The sequence below is a fragment of the Sinohyriopsis cumingii genome, chromosome 1 (assembly GCF_028554795.1).
Source record: "Sinohyriopsis cumingii isolate HCF-2022 chromosome 1, ASM2855479v2, whole genome shotgun sequence".
Taxonomy (NCBI): domain Eukaryota; kingdom Metazoa; phylum Mollusca; class Bivalvia; order Unionida; family Unionidae; genus Sinohyriopsis; species Sinohyriopsis cumingii.
In genome coordinates, this window is record NC_142961.1 from 36,712,101 (window position 1) to 36,733,901 (window position 21,801).

At 38.1% G+C, this 21,801-nt stretch overlaps 1 protein-coding gene across 1 annotated transcript in view; it reads right to left on the reverse strand.

Annotated features, from left to right (window-relative positions):
• Window positions 1–1,270: 1,270 nt before the first annotated feature.
• The window catches only part of LOC149806710 (phospholipid phosphatase 1-like), a 66,711-nt gene continuing 46,180 nt past the window's right edge, over window positions 1,271–21,801 (reverse strand). The window contains exons 2-6 of the mRNA XM_089956783.1: window positions 8,306–8,457; window positions 6,202–6,416; window positions 4,036–4,156; window positions 3,008–3,184; window positions 1,271–2,484 (exon numbers count right to left, since the gene is read on the reverse strand). Of these exons, the coding sequence (XP_089812909.1) occupies window positions 2,278–2,484; window positions 3,008–3,184; window positions 4,036–4,156; window positions 6,202–6,416; window positions 8,306–8,457 (872 nt within the window). The 3' untranslated portion in view covers window positions 1,271–2,277. The remainder of the gene's footprint in view (window positions 2,485–3,007; window positions 3,185–4,035; window positions 4,157–6,201; window positions 6,417–8,305; window positions 8,458–21,801) is intronic.

Genomic DNA, 21,801 nt, shown 5'->3' on the forward strand with positions numbered 1-21,801 from the left:
GCTTTGCAGCCCTAACATTATTTTTTGCATTCAAAATTATTAAATTATTTGTTATGCGACTATATCTTGAAATGTGTAAATGTGAATAAAAAATACGTACAAATTGCTTGTTTTCATGCACGTTAGTTATGGAACATTGACCATGGCTGATAGTAGACATGTCTGCGCAACAAAACTATGCTCAGTCTGATACTTTAGTTTCAACTTTTAAAACTATCTAGATACTTTGGTGAAAGCTTAACTGTGCAATAATATTCATATTGGACAATGTTTTTATCACCTGCCTTTTCTCTCAAGTCGAGAAAGAGACATTGTAAGTAGGACTCACGGTACTAATTCAGTTACCATAGTAAACCTATGCAAACACATTGATATTATTAAAAATTCAATAACTTAAATTTTTTGAGTGCTTATGATCAAACCTATATTTATCAGTACAGATGAAACCTGGATGTCAGTTTCTGTGTTGAGGAAAGGATATGAGCCGCGGCATTTTCTGGACCTGCGCGTTTGAAACATCTGCTTTCAATTCGCACCAAAGAGTCAGGTGCTAATTTTAGTAATCAGTGTTCCAAACTCAAGACTGTTAAAGGACTGAAATTCCATCAATAAAACAAAGTCTCTATTTTTTTTTCACTTACAACTAAGATAAGATTTCAAATGATTCTTTTTCCTAAAACATAACTTACATTATTAACCAATCCTAGTCAGCCAAACCCATATATACTCTATTTTATGTTCACCCATTTCCAGGCTGGTTCCCATTTTTCCATATCATTAGTATCGTGTGTCCTGTCCTTCCCCGCTTTTGGAACTATATTCGAAACTACCTTTGAAAACATGGCACAATATGATGAAAGCAGGAAAACAATTCGCAATCGTAATATTGTCTTTCATTTACTGTCGCAACACATGTGACGCACTCCGCTGAAGATGAATCTCCAAACCCGTCAAATGTATATATTCAACAAGTATATTCGAGGTTATGTGTTTCTTGACGGAAATGCCCGAGCGGTTTTCCGATTTAAAAAAAAAAAAAAAGATTCACAGTTTTCTAGTTTATGTACATACTATACGAGGTTAAACATTTGCATGTCCTCTGGAAGCATTTTTGTAATGTAATCGAATAAGCAACGTATTAATTATAAACTTGTTATCACAACTCCTTTAACCACCACCACCACCCTCTCTCTCTCTCATGCATGCACATGCATACACGTAAAAATACTTTATCCATATGTATGTTTTATTGAAGCTACGACAACAACCCTTTGAAGCAAATGTTTAATATTTTATCCATATGTATGTTTTATTGAATCTACGACAACAACCCTTTGAAGCAAATGTTTAATATCTACTATACAACTTTTGCTGAATAATAGTTATGTATGGATCACACAAATTTTGCTGAATAAAAGTTATGTATGGATCATACAATCCATACAATCACTGAATCCTAGAACAAGAGCGCGATAATCTCGTAACACGAGAACACCTTTCTGCCTTTTCTATATTCCGTCTCTGAAAGAGACGACATTCCACTCACACTGTTTAAATGAAATAAATAGGAAATGTATCATCTAGATTAACTTTACTAAATATCAAATAGATATATAATATCTAGATTTAATAGTATTTATACTTGTACTGTACCAATTGAAAAACATCAAGCAGAAAAATTATCATAAATTAATGTGCAGTCGATTTTCTTGTATTATTTTTCCCGCCATTTTTCTGACAGAATTATAGAGCTGTCGTCGTTCACATGAACGTAAGCGATCGTTAGTATAATGATTTAAGTGCGGCATGACAAAGTCTCTTTGTCGTACGAAGGTTTAAATTGATCTTCGGCATCCTGTACAAAATCTACTCGACACCCGTGACTTCTTTTAACAAGCAAGAGTACAAAATAAAAAACGGCTAGTTCGATGACAGCTGTGTCGTACTTTTAGTTGCTAAGAGACGGCAAACTGCTTCCGTTCGCCATCTTTGCTAAAAGTGAAGAATGTGTATATTTTGTTCCATATAGCACTCCTAATGACTTAAGTATCAACCCAATCAGTACAGTTCACTTGCTATGTCTCTAGATTAAATTAAAAATATCTTATCCCGAATGACAACTTCCTGCTCAAATGTGAGACGGAGTTAGTACTCCTTACCAGTTTGTAATATGCATTATCTTGTGTAGTTTACATCGGGGTTTAGTCAAGATGACTGCATCGCTGAGAGGTTCCACAACTGTTCCGTTTAAATCTTAATCAAAACCATAAAGATATATCAAACAGTCACCGAATTCGAGTTCCTGTTATGGTATTTTGAAGAATAAGAATCTGGTTGTCCGTGAATCGCAAATTCATTCTGTAGAAGTGTGACGGTCGTCTGACATTCAGTTAAAGTAGGAGTCGAGTTCCTTTCTATGTCTTCGCTAATGGATGCTTTTTTACATTCCCCGACGTTCAAACATTTGGTTCCAAGAGAATAAAACTGTAACAGATACATAGTGAATATTACAAATTTGGTAACACAGCTAATTCAAAATTCCAATTATTTGAAATATCGAGAACAATTGTGTCAATTAACACACACACACACACACACACACACACACACATATTGTGTCAATTAACACACACACACATATTGTGTGAATTAACACACACACACACACACATATATATATATATATATATATATATATATATATATATATATATATATATATATATATATATATATATATATATATATATACATATACATACACATACATACATACATACGTACGTGTGTGTGTGTGTGTGTGTGTTGGTGGTTATACTTAATTTTCGTCGACTAATCTCTGTTGTATTAAAAACGTGCCAGACGTACTCTTTAATCCAGATATTGACGATAATTTTATTTTTCCTTCAAATTAAGCACTGGTTTGGAATTATATAAATCGAAGTTTTTGTGTCTAATGAAAAGAAATGTTTTTGGATTTGCATTCTACTAGGTAGAGAAAACTTACCACTGCGCATGCCAGAATTAATCCTAAAACGACACCTGCAGTGACGTCAGAGGGGTGATGCACGAGGTCTGTTATCCGTGACGCAGAACACAGTAAAGCCATGAGGATTAGAGCAGCTTGCATGGTCGGCTTCAGAATGTGAGAGTAGGAAATGTCGAGTCGTTTTTGGATGTATAACTGAAATATTAGTGTAAACATATAAGGAAAATGTATTTTAACATCTTCAAACAAGTAAATCACGATATGATGCTTGATTCTTCTGAAATTATGACCGTCTCAGCTAATCCAATGATTGATGTATTTTATTCGCCTTTGCATTCATGCATAAGCCCACCTGAAATTCCCATTAATTTGAATGTGTTGTTAGTTACTCCTCTCTCTCTCTCTCTTAAACGGACGTAGTATTAATTTGAAATATGTTATACGGATGTTTTATAACTAAAAGATATTACGAAGGAAGCAGGCATTTATAATGTCTGTACTAGCTTATAAGTCACGTCCAACTCCAAATAACACAGACCCTGATCTTCCGTCGAATAATGCACCGTCATATTAGGCTGTATGATGTTTATTAGGCTGTATGATGTTTATTAGGCTATATGATGTTTATTAGGCTAGGCTATATGATGTTTATTAGGCTAGGCTATATGATGTTTATTAGGCTGTATGATGTTTATTAGGCTATATGATGTTTATTAGGCTGTATGATGTTTATTAGGCTATATGATGTTTATTCTACTGATTACTCGCAACAAGCTCTATAGCCCGAGATCTGAGGATGCATTATGCGACGGCAAATCTGTATCTGTTGAGCTTTCAGCTGAACTCGAGTTATTAGCTAATACAGATGGTACTCAGAGCCGACAAGAGGGGGAGGCAACCGGAGAACGACACTTTTTAGTTTTATTAAAGAAAATTTTTGTTTGAACAAGAACTGTGAGAGACCCGGGTGTTTGTTACATCAGGGCCCGTGATCGCACTCTACGGCCCTGATGGTACTAATTACAAGGAACATATTCAATACTCACAACTAAATACATCGATGTATACATGGAAAAGGCTGCATGTCCCGACGGAAAGGACTGATGGCTGTTCCGCAGTATGGTGGCTGAGTGTTCGTCATTGGTGCAGGTGTAGTTAGTAATGTACCTGAGTTAAAGATTTCAAGTAATCTAAACAAACATTTCATCTCTGACGTAATTTTACAATATCTGAATTCCTTAACATAAGACAGTGAGTTGTTGGTGACGAAAACTTGTCATATCAAAAGCATTTTGGTACACCGTCTGTACTCGCTTATAAGTCGAGACAAATTGCAAACAAAGATCTAGATCCGCGTTAACATAATGCGCCTGCAGATCAGAGGCTATCTTGTTTGTTCTTCTGATTGCTCCTAACAAACTGAACACACATATCTGCCGGCACATTATGCGACGGCAGATCTTGGTCTGTACAGTTTGCGGTTTGAACTTGACTTATATACGAATATAGACGGTAAGCTTGATCTCAAAACACTGGAACACATGAAACACGTTGTCATATATAAAAACGGCATGTCGATTCAGCCTATCAAATTCGATGGAAATGGCCAAAGACTTGCAAAATTGATCTTTGTATCATCTGAACTGAATGTTTACTTCATAGGCCGTGTTTGTAGATTTATGTAACTCTGTGTCGTTACTCAAAACAAATGCATTTATCTTGTCCAATACACATAACGACACAATCAGCATACCTTACCCGTTTGGCATTCACCTCTAAGGAAGGAAGAAAATAGTACTCAACGTGTATATAAAAGTTTCTTTAATGTGAGTCGTAAATACGATTAAATCCCATATGGTGACATATTAAAAACCAGACAGTGTATTAAGCTATTCTTTTCTTAGACTATTACAAAAATTTAAATTATTAAATTACTGATATGGTATAAGACTTTTATTTAGGAACTCAGATATTTGCTTATTTTAAGAGAAAGAGAATTCGAAACTCGATAACAAGATTTAACATTAAGTGTCCGAAGTAAGGCTTAATATGGGACTTCACCATTTCAAGGTGCAAAATTTGTCACATTTGCAATCGCTAAAAAGGATCTTAGTGTATATATTGTTTCCGGATATAGACCAATAGGATATGAGTGCATATTGTCACCGAATTACACAAAATAGGTCATGTTCTTAATTCCGGGTCATGGCCCAATACTAAATTTTATCTGTTTAAGATTTTGTGGTATGCAAACTTTACCGCCATATATAACCCACAAAACAGTCACGTGTTACTACTTAAGTTTTTAAGACCAGCAAGGTTACGATGTCTGGTCAAAAACAAGGACATAAAGTCAGTGTACATTGTGAATCCTTCTGGCATTCGTCTTCTACCAATCGGATTCAAACATTTTTATGACTGTATTCGTTTCACACTATACTGGTGTAATTAGACTATTTGTTTTTTCAAGTTTTGGCCCACCAGATAACGAACAAATTAAATGTATTATATTAATTGAAAAACAAACCACCTTGAGGATAAAAGAAACGCAATTATCATGGATCAGATATCTTCGAAAATCTCAAGCATTGTATCACTGCACAATGTGAAACATTCTTCCGGTACTCAAGATTGCCCACTACCACCACCCCTCTAAAATGACATTTTCGATCCTTAAAAGACTACATGAAACTATTTCTGTATCGAAGCTTATGTTGAAGTCACTGTTCAAAATAACTAGATATTTCTGTTTGCTAAATGTGTCAAAATATAATACTTGTGATATTACATTGTACATCGCTGGATGGTGTAATTCTTAAATCTGTTCACATGTATCCCCCATCTGGTCTCAAAACACATGGCTTATCTTTTCAGTTGATGAAGTTTGACGGTCAGCGTGGTTAAATTATTTAGATGTTTTCGGGAAACCTTATCACTGCGTATTATGGATGCTAAGGTAGTTCAGTTTATCGCGCAATCTAAGGTTTTGCGGTTTCAATACCCGCCCAGGTTGTCAGTGTCTACGGTCTGGTTTGTCCTTGGAAAGTCTCTTATATCCCATTTTCTCTGTATGATGTAGCCAATAATGTGTTGAAAGCGCAGTTATAAACTAAACAGACAATAAGTACTTACGTAAGGTGGCACTATTTTGAGTTAGCTTAAGTGTTTTGTGATTCGTAAAGACATGCTTCGCTTGACTAAAATTTTCTTACCCTTGGCTGCAATCTATACGGGAGAAATCAGGCCGACACACGTCGAAAAAATTTGGTCTTAAGCGACCGACGGCGTCTTTCAGCACTTCAGTAAAGAGTTGTTCCATGACGAAGCCGAAGAGAAAGATGCCAAATGCTTTCAGGCAGGTGAATGGATTACCACATAAACATCTGTTTTTCGTATCGAGTCTGTTCAGTATTTCCACAAGAGGAAGCTGAAAGGTGGAAAATTTTATCTTCATTTAAATATTCCTAAAACAATTCAATCTCTTTCTCCATCATTATGAAAAATCAATATCTCATGTCATAACATGTTCCTTTCGCAAATGAATTTATTATTTATACTGTAGAACATACAGTGAAATAACAAACTATAAGATACAAAAGTATACGTATACAGAATGAGATTTCTCAGTCTATATTGTCAGGGTAATCCACTTCAGATTTATGGGAATTACATTTTTATCTTCCTAAATACCATTTAAGAAGTCTGTATTTAAAATCTAACAAAAACACTGCGCATGCAGATATGGACCAGACTGCTAGGCTTTGTTTTGCCAATGTTCTTGTGGTGCGAGACTTTGTTTTTTGAAATGCTCTGGTGCTTCGTATGATAACCACATATATTAAGTTGAATCAGTCAACAGTAATAGTGTCTAAAAGAAATAAACTAAACACAAATGTCAATTGAAAGCACCCAAGTGTCAGGATAGGTCAGAGTGACCTTGTTTTGATTAAAGAGTCGATTACTTCTCATGAAACATAAACCTAACTAGTTGCATGTCTCTGCAGGCAATCGTGTCTGAGAGACTGAGCTTAAACACAAAGGTTAATGCAAACCATTGAACTGAGAAATATAGGTCATGGTGACAGAGGTTTGATGTAAGGGTATAGCATTATTCAGTACGCATGTGCGTACCAAGCTATATGACTCTGAATGCAATGGTGTCTTAGAAACTAAATGAAATGCAAAGGTTAACAGAGATCACTGCAGTGGGAAATATTGGTCAAAGTGACCGAGTTTTTGCCAATAATCCTCATGACGCATCCTCATCCTATGACTGTTAACAACAGTGTCAAAGAAACTGAGCTAAACGAAAAATTTAAGCATAGTGAAACTGATTTAACACAAAGGTAAGCATAAATCACTGATCCATTAAATATAAATCATGGTAACCTAGTTGCCACCGATGTCGTAATACTCCTAACACACAAAAGTTTCGTGATTCTAGCAGCAACAGTATTTGGAAGAAAAAAAAGTAATAACCTAATGACAAACCCAACCATCAATGTTGATGCTGGAATTATAAGTATGGACGGAACGATAGGACGGACGGTAAGATATCATCAATCCACAAGTCGTAGATTATTGCGCATTCCGGCCAACAATATTATATTTCGGGTTTATGTGTATGTGTGTCTATAGTATAGTACATATAGTAGGTATGTGACAAAAATGGTGGTTGCGTATAAAAACGAAACAAAGTTTCTTTACATTTCGATACCCTTCATAATGTATGTAAAAGAAGCATTCGATTTCTGTACAAATCAAACATCGACATATGCTATAAGTAACAGTTACGCGAATATAGTAAACGATACTGGCCATACAGATATATAAGATGCAACAATAGAGGCATTATTAATACCTTTAAGTCAAAATAGTTTAACATTAAACAACAGCGTAGCAAATGTTTTACATCCCCCACCCCTTTCAAAACTTAATTACTTATAAGCTGGGGCTGCTATGGCAGTTGCTATTAAAGCAGTTGCTGCGGTTGCTATGGCGGTTGCTATTAAAGCAGTTTAACACAAAATGACGCTTAAAGTATAGCAGTAAATCTATCGTCAGTTTTCATGCAGTATGAAAATTTTTGAAACCCGTCGAATAGCGTTAGAATGTTTTATCTTGCTTGCAAAGATAAACCTGTCATATATATATATATATATATATATATATATATATATATATATATATATATATATATATATATATATATATATATATATATATATATATATATATATATATCAGATAAAGATAGCAATAAGAAACACGACAAAAGTTCAACATAATCAGAAACAAACAGAAATTAAACGTTACCGTCATGGCTGTGACGCCAAATGCCGCGCCGGTGAGAAGAGCGTCAGAGATTGTATTCTTCTTGTAGGGATACTTTAGACTGGTGTCATCACAGAAGAAACCACCCTTGTATGGTGAACCAATCAGATAGAGGACCAGAACAGGTAACCCAACTGAAATAATAATAATAATAATAATAATAAGAAGAAGAAGAAGAAGAAGAAGAAGAAGAAGATGATGAAGAAGAAGAACAAGAAGAAGCAGAAGAACAAGAAGAATAATAAATACAATCATCATCGTCAGCATTGCAAATTTCTTTGATGATAGAACAGAAATAAGCAACTGATTTGGATTGTTCTTTAATCTTAGCACAATCTTTTATAACTGGATTTGTTTTCTTTTCTAACGATCACTGGGATAAACAGACATTGCGATGATTATCTCGTTTCTATAGTGACTTCTGTCTTAAACGTTTTTAATATTGCAAGGATTTTTTTTATTACGTTTTGAGAATATGATCAACACTTACCTCCGAAATTTAAAAAAAATACCCAAAGGTCTGAAAATCTTATCAGATTTGTAATATATTCGTGTAGAGCTCGACTTCATCTTCTCAACAAATCACTTCTGTATTAACTAGCTCAACAGAATTTATTTTATTTTATATTGTGACAATGAAACTTAACTTACAATAATAATGCAATAATAAATCAAATGTTGTTTATTTGGTTATGTTTATGATGTGGCTAATCATTTTAGAAGGGAATAAAGTATGAGATAAATTCTCTACAGGTTGTCCATATATCAATTTTAATGTTGGAAAATTATTTCTTCGCACTCACTTTAGATGACCGATGTTAAAATATATGTCATAATACATAGCCTAAAAGTAAAAGCGTGTTTGATATTAATCTATCCATAAAGCAATACTACAGAGAGATTATTCTTTGCGCACAAACATGAACAGAAATTTAACAGTTGGAGAGACTGCAGCAACAATCGTAGCATCCTCTGCTTTTTCTGTCAAGTTGGACGATATATTCTCGCGCAATTAAACAGTACGCAACCAGGACATATTATCTGAATAAATCTTTAAATTTTCATATACTCAATGACGAATAGTTTGTCTTTGATCCAATCACACCGTTGGTTCGTTCTCGAGAATTAAATTCAAAACTGCTGCCTTTGCGGCAAATCCAAATGGCTCATTCTCAACTGCTCAGTCAGTTCTAAGGCACATACTTCTAATGTATGCCAATAGCTGGCACGCGGATTACCTTGGCAATTTACGAAACAAGTATTGACTGAGAAATTCCGAATGAAACGAACTAATTTTTCATTCACAAATTCTCTGTCAATCATTCGGTCAATTTAGTCGTAGAAACAACCAAACATGTCTGATTAGATCACCCTCCCTTTTCTTTTTCCTTTTGTGGGGGGGGGGTCTCTAACGTACATCTGAGGTCTACTTTTGTTTCGTAGAAATAACCACAATGGTCTAAATGCCAAACTTTTCTGCAAACGAATCTACAGCCCGCAAGGACCGTGTTACCCCGGAGTCAACCCAGTTTTCGTGGATCATTCTGAGTCATTTGATAACCTTTTTTTTCGACAGAAGTGACGAAATGTTAACATACGGAGTGCTTGTGCTGCTGGCTCAAGGCTAATATTTTCTGTGTTTTCATGTACGTTTTGCGAATCCGATAAAAAAAAGGGTATAAAAAACAAGAGCATGCGTTTCTGCAACAAATCCACTGAAACCAACTTGTTCTAGGAATGGAGTTTCGAGAAAAGCGAGAGCCTCATCTTGGAAGCGGTTGGCGACAAATATGATAGTTTTTGTTTGTTTGTTATTGGTTTATGGTGTGTGGGGGGGGAGGCTGCGTTTTATGTGACTCATTGTCTCAAATGACATGCAGAACAGGTTATCACTGATTGTCCCGAAGACACGAAGCGGCTTAAGTACAAAATGTGGATTGTTTCAAGCATTCTTATTAAAAAATTGTTTTCAGAAATAGAGATTTACCAACAGTGAATTTGATAAGTGATTCCGATGTTTCACAAGAACTTCAGATGTGGTTCCCATGATGACCTTGATACAATTTATTATGCAAAGACAGTTTCGTGGCCTCGGGGAAATAACATTGATAATGTCCTATTGATAAGTAAACACAGCAACATAGTTACCTTGTAGACACTGCTTGAATATATTCTTTATATGCGAAAATATCTAAAATGAACCTTTTTCGTCTCAAATGGTTCTTGAATATATGACAAAAGAACTATATGGTATCCTTTGTAAGAAATCCCATATGTCTTTAACAAGTTTATCGAGTGGTAGGAAGTTTTCAAATTTTCTATAAGAATTTTATTTCAACATTTTGATGAGAGTATTGAAACTGCTGTCTTCCAATGGCAAGCATGACTTTGATGACGACGATGATGACGACGACGATGACGACGATACTGATGCTATTTCGAGTCCTCTGCACCTGGGTGATGTGTCCAGAAAACAAAACCAAACGCGACCTTGTTCAAAACTGAAAAGTGATATAGTCAATTTGACTTCAGAGTTTACATTACTGTGCCAGGCACAGGATTCACGATTTTAATCGCTCCCACTATATAATTTACCCTGCATATCCCCACATTTAAATTTTCATCCAGAACGCGGCGCGCTGTTAAATCATTGTTCACAATTTTATTTATTTCATCACATATCGTAATATCATGTTTACAGTTTCAGTTATTTCATTATAGGCCTATATCATGGTGTGTGTGTGTGTGTGTGTGTGTGTGTGTGTGTGTGTTTGATTAAGATTTGTAACATAACTTTAACAATGTCCAGTTATATCGCTACCATATCTGAAGTGCGGCAGATTATAGTGATCTAGCACGGGAGCATGATGCCGCAGACATGTAGCATTACGTCCCACCCAGTCACATTATCCTGACAACATGCCACCAGTCTTAACACTAACCTCTTAATGCTGAGTGCCAAGCGATGCACCTATTAATACCAGTTATATAAGTATTTGGTATGACTCGGCCGGGGTTCGAACCCACGACATCCCTCCAGCATCCACTGCAGACCTATATCACCACAGTTATTCACAAACAAAATTAAGATAAATAAAATAATCTTGGTGCAGCTTATGAATCATTCATCTGGTACTGAAATCATATCTAGTGCCATGCAAATTTTGCAACTTAAACAACTGCGGCACATTCGCAACATAAAATGAATCACACTAAATTATCGGAAATGTTATATTCCTTACATATTTTTTTTTTCAATTTACGGTAATCTAGTATGTAAGTACTGTGACTGTTCTTCACTTTGACAGTAATACAAATGTTGAAAGAAAACATGCACACACTTCATTAGGAATTATGTCCATTCTGTTGAATACTCTTATATGGGAAATCTTTCCATGTAGTTTGCTAAACTATTTCATGGTAAACGATTTCGTTTTTCTACAATCAACATTCCTTAGTATAAAGGTACACTGTCCCCAGACACTGTTTATTATTAGTAATTTCTAAGTTAATTATTAAGGTATTTCAACTTCTGAAAACACTGAATATCAACTTTGTTTTCCACTGTTTTATTCACCACATAACAAACATGCGTTCAATCAAAGACAGCACGCTAAGCAGGCCTTGATAACAATAACTGAAAACTGCATTGATTATATTGGCTGTTGTTGCTGAAATTATAATATATGATGACAAACTTTCTGTTTCGCGTTAGTAGTACAATTATGTCTGATACAAGCAGAAACAGTACACGAGCGTTCTCTGCAATCGGTCAAGCAGCACCAGCATTAGCAAACGCGGGGCCCGATTTAGATAATTCTGGCGGGGCCCCCTGGATATACGCACAGGGCCTCCTGTGACCACGGCATTTGGAAATAAACTTTTAGACAGATTTTATCTGATATTGAACTTAAAATTTTCTTCCATCGCTTTAAAATTACTTTCTCTCAAAACTGTGGGAAATTGGTCCAATTGGCCTTAGGCTGGCCCTGCGGGCAAGTGACACCCAATACACTTCATTTACTTTAGCAAAATTTTATAACAGACATTAGTTTTTGAGCACACTCTCAAAACTGTAAAAAGGACAATATTTTTTTCTTCTTTTCTCCCTCAATGTTGTGAATGAAAACGCTAAGCCTAGTCCCAGTCGATAGCATTTTGAAGCATTGTTTATGTTCACAGTTTGCCGTCGAAAATTTGAGACTGCTTAACATCTTCATAAAATTTACTTACCAACTATCTACTTGTGATTTCGCATAATGCGTATTTCCTCCAATACTACTGACGCATCACCAATGTCCTAAATATTGTTGCTGCATCTATTTCCGTTCCCAGATAAGATGATTCAGTGCTTACGATGGCTGCGTTTTATAAGTTCATTCCTTGCTTTTAAATCATGATTTATATTCTAACTAAACGTTTCTTACATCACAAAACGTTAACGTATTGTTAGGATATTTTAATCCAATGCAGATAATGTGGGCTCACGAAAAAAGAGGTCAACTATTAAACTTCATTTTGTATTATCAATGAGAAGCTTTAGCAAAGATTTATACGAATTTAATTTTCGAGCAAGTTTGTCAAAGTAGGACTTCAGTATCTTTTGTTGATCAACTGAAACTAATAAAACATTTTATTGTCTCCCATACCAATCAGAAGACAAAGTGAAAGCAAATTAAACGAAAAGGCAATCTATGATCTTTGCTATAAAATATACCAGGCGTTCTGCAAACCAATTTATAATCTAAAAAGTATTTTCATTTCATTTCGTTTATAGAAAGTGAAATCGCATAAAGAGCACCTTGTTTTTATTAATAAAAAAAATTATATAAGTTTGCTCAACCAGATATTTACACATAAAAATCCGCTTAAATCAGCTCAATGGACCAACATATTCAATGCGCACGAGATACGATAAACAATATATATATATATATATATATATATATATATATATATATATATATATATATATATATATATAATTTTGAATTATTCTTTTCGAGATGCTCATTCATGTCCATTTTTTATTTGCAATCAATTAAGATTGAATACTGAAAGGTGTTGGCATTCAAGTTACACATACAGTATGTTCCAGACTTCATAAGATGTCATTTTACCCCATACTGCCTGAAATTTCAACAATTTTAGTGCAATTTTGATCAACAGTATTGTGGTCCGACAGTCCACAGAAGTCAAACTATCGTTAATTGTACGTTAGTTGTGGAGCTGAAAAGAACATACGATATGTGTATGCTGAGCTTTCATATACCAGAGTCCTCCATATACGGAAGCACAGATAACAATTTCAGTATCAGATTTTAAAATGAACCTGGTATCTTATTAAATGTCTCTCTTCGTTCACGCTTATTCCTTAAATAAGTTTGGATGGACGGTGAATTCGCATAGACTGCCAATCAAAAGTGTACTGTAACAGAAATAAGTGGCTCAAGATGGAGAAAAACATTCTGACATCAGATAAATGCACGTCAGTTTCAGGTCGGACTAAAAATAACACTTCCGTTCTCCTTTAATTAGCCATTCAATTATTATATGCTTTTAGCATTGAACATAAAAAGGAAAGAAAGTAAATTATGAACAACGAACTTTCTTGATAAGCGGCTTGTGCCTAATTTGATGACATCATAAAAACAATACTCATTTGTTTACTTTTTATTTTTATTATTTATGATATAGACAAAAACAAATTCTTATGTTTTTAAATTCTACGTACGGCAGATGCGTACAAGTCGGTAAAATTTAACACTGGTAATTTGCACGTTATAAGATATTCTCCTCGAGCTTTGATATGATATTTAAGAAGATAAAAAGAAAGAAAAACAACTTTGATAAAAATGTATCGATCAGAGTCAAACAACGTTCCGTCTAAAGTACAACAGTATAATTCCTTGCGATCATTTCAGCTTTTTAACAAGCAGTTGTCTCAACGTTATTGGAAATCAAGCAGAAAGTTATGATCGTAAACTGATGGAATGGCTAGCGTAAGAGCATTACCTTTGAAAAAGATAACATTTCGGTAACGTATTATTGTCACAATATATCGCAAAATTAAGTCAACAAATGGTGGGTTGTATATATTTAAGAATTATTCAAGAGGCACTCAGTTGGGGACAGGGGAATGAATAAATAATGATATGTACTAATACACTGATAAAATAAATGTAAACAGACTGTTCCACAATATTTGTGGTTTGAAGAGTAATTAGGCTACGTTCTTCAGTGGTGATAGACCGTAAGTAGTTAAAGGGGATACATTACGGACAATGGGAATTAGCATTACAGGGACCCCTGGGTCAGATTACGGACAATGGAAATTTAACATGGCGAAAAATCGTGGGTCAGATTACGGACAAGGGGAATTAACATGGCAAAAAATCGTGGGTCACTTTACGGACAAGGGGAATTTAACATGGCAATAAATCGTGGGACACTCTACGGACAAGGGGAATTTAACATGGGATTTTTTTTTTTAAAATTTTTTTTAAAAAAAGGGGTAGGCAATTCAAAGACTATCTCTTTTCGAGAAATATGGCTGGCCCTGAAAAGGGCCTTTGGTTTATGTTAATATGCCCTTAACATAAAGGGCATTTGCGACATCTTCTTTTTCTCAAACTTCGTCTTACAGCAGGGCCATACATCAGAGTCCTCTTGAGGCAACCTTGTCTCTCTATATAGACTCTTCTTATCCACAGACTGCTGTTGGTCCTGTAGACAACGGTCCACTTGGATCGGACATACATGAGCATGTCCGTCCTGAACATCATTGTTGACACAAGGGTTGAAGATGCAACGTCGGTCCACATGTTGAGGCTCCGAGAATAGGTGAATCAATGCAGTGAACTGCGCTTATTTATAGGGACAGAAAGGATTGAAACGGATTGAGTTCATTCACCAATCCGAACACGCGTTACAGAATTCAGTCAGCCCGCATCCAATCCGAAGAGAGCAGTCTGTGACGTCACGTAGTCAATATAGATTCGCTAGCGCTTGTGTGCAGTCAATCTATGCGATAGTGATTCAACATGACGGAAACTCAGAAAACGATCCAGTGGGGTGCACCAGCAGGGGAGACCGCCCAAGGGAACCCGGACTTACTTTCAGAAGAGGTGAATTGGGATTTTGTGGATTTTCTCTCCTCGCAAGAATTTGTTCCGGAACCTTCGTTACCTTCTTCATTACCGCAAGTGGAGAATTTTAGACAGAGACAGAAAGAAGAATTGGAGAAATTTATACAACGACAAAAGGAAGCGGAACAGGCTTTTCTCCTACAGCAACAGCAACAAGAAGAAGAGGTAAGAAAAAAACAACAGCAAGAAGAAGTAGCAGCAAAGAAACAAGAGGGTGAAAATCAAACGGTCACGGTACTGTTGGACATTTTAGCGGAGTTAAGAAGTCTGAAACAAATGTATCAGACTTCTTTATCACGACCGAAGAGAATACGACCTTCCCGAGCCAAACATGTCAACCCTGTGACTAAGCCTACCGTACCACCCTTAGTGATTTCAACCCAATCATTATCATCATTACGCAGTCCAGAAGTAGGCCTTGGCCGTGGGAAAGGCTTAAGGCAGTTAAAATTGATTGCTTAAACTCACCCCTGCACCATAAAGAAAAAAGGCCCTTTTCAGGGCCACCCACATTTCTCGAAAAGAAATACAATTTCAATTTGCCAATAACTCATAAAAAAACTCACCCATTTTACCCTTATAGTACGTGTCTGTGTATGAGTGCGTGAGTGTAGCTTCTTATTTTAAAATCAAAACTCAAAGACTCTTACCTTATATCATTCATTTATTCTTTTCTCCATTTTTTACAATCCAATTCACAATTCACAACACAACACTTTAATAAAAAGTTCATTGACTTCTTCTTTTCTCCTTGTTTAGTCTCTGTTTTTTGAATTTCTTCACCGTCACACTCTTTTCCTCTTCTTCTTCCTCCTCGCTTTCTTCCCTTCTTCTTTTTTTCTCCTGTTTCTTTTTCTTCACCTGTCTTCTTTCTTCCTCAGAAGAATCCCTCTCTTCCTCTGAAGAATCCCTCTCTTCTTCTGAAGAATTCCTCTTTTCTTCTGACTCCTCTTGTTTCTTTTTGGGGCAATCTGGAGACCAATGTCCTTTTTCTTGACAATAATAACAGGTATCTTGACTTTTGTCTTTTTTATCCCCTGTTTTTTTTCTTTTTTGACGGTCTGGACACTCTGAAGACCAATGCCCTTTCTTCTGACAGATATAGCAAGTATCTTGACTTTTATCTCTAAAGGAAGGAGAGTAGTCCGTAGGCTGGTCTGAAGAGAATTTTCTAATGACCCCTCGCAAAGCTCTGACGAAACGTTCCATCTGGTTAGTCTCTTCCATCGTTGTGCTCAGCTTGAGAGTGAAATGAATAGTGAAAGGACAAGACACACACCCTTTTATATACGCTGGTCTGCTATGACTATAAAGTAGTTTATGGTGTTTGAACTTAAGTCATTTGACTTTTTGCTTTCAAGATGAAACGATCCCATTCATTCGAGAAGAAAAAAGAAGAAGAAAGTAAGAGGCAGAAACGTGATCTATCGCCTCGTACCAGGGCTGAAATCTTGGCACAAATTCATGCCAGTGATTTTGAAGAGGACATGAGTGAACCAGAATCCCAACCCTCTAAACCAAGTTCACCACCCTTAGTCAACCCTGAAAAGTACTATTCCATTCGAGAGACGGAAAAGCGCTCCTCTAGAAAATTTAGAACCACGGCTTACAAATACACGGTGAAGTTTAAAGATTTCAAGGCTGAAGTGCCGTTAGAGAAAGCAGAAGTGTTCATCACCGAGGTGTGGGATTCTTTGCTCACTGCACTCAAGCGACAATGTCAACCCAAAGAAGACGATCGCTTGAGACTTTCCATACAACACGACGGTTTGAAATCCCCTGTTTGGATCGAGTTTAGCACCCCTGCAGAATTAACTGCTTCCAAAGTCATGGACAAGATTCAACACGTACAACAATCTAATGATCAGTTTGACATCACCGATGGAAAAGCCACATTGGACATGACCCACGTCTCTCCTCCTCAAGGGACTGGACGCAAAAAGATGTTATTGGTGGACGACCTTCGCAACACCAAAAAGAGTCTCGTCCGAATTAACAACCCTCAAGACCAGATGTGTTTAGCCCGTGCCATCGTGGTGGGACGAACCTATGCCAACAAGAACAACACGGTAGAATGGAAAAGAACCTGGGACACTATTCAACGTTCCGACCGAGCCAAACAACGAAACGAAGCAGAACTCCTGTTGCAACAAGCCGGACTGCCCAAAGACACACCCTGCGGCATTCCTGAGATGCAAAAATTGCAAGATGTCCTAGCTCCACGATACACCTTGAAAGTGCACCCTCAAGAAATGCGCGGGCCTCTATTGTTTCGAGGCCAAGATTTTAAGGACGGAAAATACATTCATGTTTATCATCACGATGACCATTTCGATACCATTACCAGTATCACCGGATTCCTGGGATACGGTTATTACTGTGAGAAATGTGACTATGGTTATAATAATCGAGAGCAACACAAACATTGTGGATGGAAATGCTCAGGATGTTTGGCCTCTCCACCCTGTCTGAGCGAAGAACCAGTGCCTTGTTCCACTTGTCTGCGCACGTTTGTCAGCCCTACCTGTTACCAACAACATTTGAAGACGCAAGGTTCACAGAAGAAATGCGCTTGTCAACTCCTGAGATTGTGCCCTACGTGTGGACAAGGCATACGTACCAATAATACCAAGGCACACGTATGTTCAGGAAAGAAAAAATGTCACATTTGTCACCACATCGTGGACTTGGAACACGAATGTTACGTGCAAAAATACCAACCCCCACCAGAGAAAGAGGACGGTCACAAGAAGAAAGGCAATTTCATCTTTTTCGATTTCGAATGCATGCAAGAGACCGGCATTCACATTCCTAATTTCTGCGTGGCTCATCGAGCGTGCGAGAAGTGCATTCAAGAACCTATCTTCAGTCATTGCCCTCACTGTAGCAAGATTCCCGGAGGGCGTGAAAAAATCTTTCGGGGACCGAACACGTTAGCCGATTTTGCCCAATGGGTCTTAGACCCCGTCGACAAGACGTGGAGCCAAGAGGACATCGAACGTTACGGAGATTGTCATCGCCATGCCACAGTGATGGCTCACAATTTCTCCGGATACGATGGACAGTTTCTTCTCAGATACTATACGGAACAAGGCACCGAGCGTCCTAAAGTGACTTTGAACGGAGCCAAAATCATTTTCATGCAAGTGGGACAAGTACAGTTTAAAGATTCGATGAGCTATTTGGCCATGCCTTTGAGTCGAATGCCTAAAACGTTTGGAATGACAGAAATGGCTAAAGGGTACTTTCCACACTTTTTCAATACGGAAGCCAATCAACATGCCGTTCTACCCCATTTACCTGAGGCTCACTATTACGACCCCGACAACATGCGTACCGAACAACGAGAAGCTTTCTACGCTTGGTACCAGGCTCACGCCTCGGACCCTTTCGACTTTCAGGAAGAAATGCTAAAGTATTGTCGTTCCGACGTGGACATTTTACGACGTTGCTGTGGAAAATTTCGAGAACTGTTCATGGAACATGGAGGGGTCGATCCTTTGAAAGAAGCTTGCACCATTGCCAAAGCGTGTTCCTTAGTGTATCGACAACGATTCATGCCTGAAAAGACCGTGGCTGTCATCAGTCCTCAAACGACCCACTATGTCAAGCGTCAATACTCGGTCAAAGCCCTACGCTGGTTACATTACTTGTGCGACAAGGAAGACAAATGGATTCAACATGCCCGCAACGGAGGAGGCGAAAAGACCATCGGAACGTATTCGGTCGATGGCTGGGACTTAGAAAACCCCAAGATCGTGTACGAGTTTAACGGTTGCTTATTTCACGGATGTCCCGTCTGTTACCCTGACCGTGACACTAAAAATCAGTTTTTGCAACGAACCATGGAAGACTTGTACCAGGACACTTGTCAGCGATGCCTAAAGTTAGAACAGCAAGGATACCAAGTGGTGGAAATGTGGGAACACGAGTACGATCACCGTTTGAAAACCGATCCCGAGTTTAAACGCCTCGTGGAAAGTTACCAGTTCATGGACCCGCTGAACCCGAGGGATAGTTTGTACGGAGGAAGGACCAATGCCACCTGTTTGCTGTACCAAGCCGACGAAGAGAAAGGAGAAGAAATCAAATACTTGGACGTGTGTTCGCTGTATCCCTACGTGTGCAAATATTGTCGCTTTCCTGTAGGGCACCCGCAATTGTTAACGGAACACATCGACCTGAAAAACATTCGACAATACGAAGGCTTGATCAAGTGTAAAGTTTTGCCTCCCACGAACCTCTACCATCCCGTCTTACCTCACCATTGTCAAGGCAAACTGATGTTTCCATTGTGCCGTACTTGTGCCGAAACGTGCAACCAAGACCAACCTTGTCAGCACACCCAGGAAGAACGTGCCTTGACGGGAACCTGGGTCAGCGTAGAATTGTTCAAAGCTCTGGACATGGGATACCAACTGTTAGAAGTGTACGAAATTTGCCACTTTCCCAAGACACAACAGTACCGCAAGGGTGACCCCACGCAGAAAGGCATTTTCGCCGACTACGTGGATGCCTTTTTGAAACTGAAGCAAGAAGCCAGCGGCTATCCTTCCTGGTGTCACACTCCCGAAGACCAAATACAATTCAAAGAGAAATATTACGAACAAGAAGGTATCACTTTAGACCATATCGAGAAAAACGAAGGCAGGCGATCGTTTGCCAAAGTGATGTTAAATTGCTTGTGGGGTAAAATGGCACAACGACCGTGTTTACCGAAGACGGAATATTTGACAGAACCTTCCCGCTACTTCCAGATGATTCACGACAAAACCAAATACATGAAACACGTGGACGTCGTTCGAGAGAATTTGATCTTGGTCAATTACGAAGAAGATCTGGACTTTGTACAAGACGACCCTTTTGGAAATGTCATCATTGCGGCTTACGTGACAGCCCATGCTCGCTTAAAATTGTACGAAGCTTTAGAACTGTTAGGGGAACGCGTCCTGTACTTTGACACGGACAGTTGCATTTACATCCATCACCCGATTCAACATCACCCTGACATCGAAGGAGACCGTTTAGGAGCCTGGACAGACGAGCATCCCGACGACAAGATTCTAAGTTTCGTCAGTGGCGGTCCCAAAAATTACGGCTACGAATACCGGGACAAACAAGGAGAAGTGCACACGACGTGCAAAGTGAAAGGACTGACTCTGAATTATCGTACCAGTCGAGTGGTCAACTTTGGGGTATTGAAAGAAGCCTTGCAATCGGGAGAGGATGGAAACTTTAAAGTGACCACTTACCAACCGAACAAGATTGTACGTTTACCCACTCACCACATCGTCAGTCGACCCTTGGAAAAAATCTATCAAATCGTGTACCAGAAGCGAGTGAGACTTCCCAATCATTTCACCTTACCGTACGGTCACGTCGGTATTGGCCTGTATATAAAAAGGAACCCTAGACAAGATCGATAGTTCATTGTGACTACCAAGACCGAGCAAACAAGATGAATACTTTGAAAGAGACATCGTTCCAGTTTGGGGATTGTAAAAAAGTTGTATCTTCCTCTAGTGTGACTAATATTGGATGGATAAGACCCAGGCATTGCGACGGAAAATGTCCGGAAGGAAACTGCGATTGTCCATGTGGTTACCATTGTAATTGCGTAGCGGAGTTTGCAGACGAGTGCGATTGTGAGCCTTGCGATGGGACCGATGCTGTATCTTGTGACCTGAGCGATGCCGTAAAGCATCATGGGAACTTTAGTACCCCTACCCCTGTCATGGAAAGTGATGCTGTGCGTGTCAAACCTGTGGGATGCGAAAGCGATGCTGCTCGTCCTCTTGGACATTTTACCGGGTTTAAAGGGGAATGTCGACCTTCACGTTTACCTCCCTACGGATGTCATCCAGCCCTGAGCAAACTCCTGCCCATGTCACTCAACCCTCATCGAAACGAACCTGTGAAAAACGAATATTCGTTTCCTGTGCGTTTGTCGGAATACTGCGACTTTGAAAATCGTCTTCAATCGTTCAAAGGAAAATGGCCAAAGTATCTGGGAGGACCGACCCCCGAAGAATTAGCCAGAGCCGGATTTTTCTACTTGGGCGAAGGAGATAAAGTCAGGTGCTTCAGTTGCGATGTGACACTTCACCACTGGGAACCGCAAGATTCGGCCTACGTAGAACATGCTCGATGGTCACCGAATTGTCATTACTTACCCTTAGTGGGACCGAGACATTGAAGTAACTTTTTTTACCATAATCATCTGTTCATGGATACTTTACAAGAGAACATTCGTGCTTTGCCTGTGGAGTTGAGAGAACGCATTTATCGAGAGCTGGTCAAAATACAAGTGAAACGTAAAGAACAGTTGCA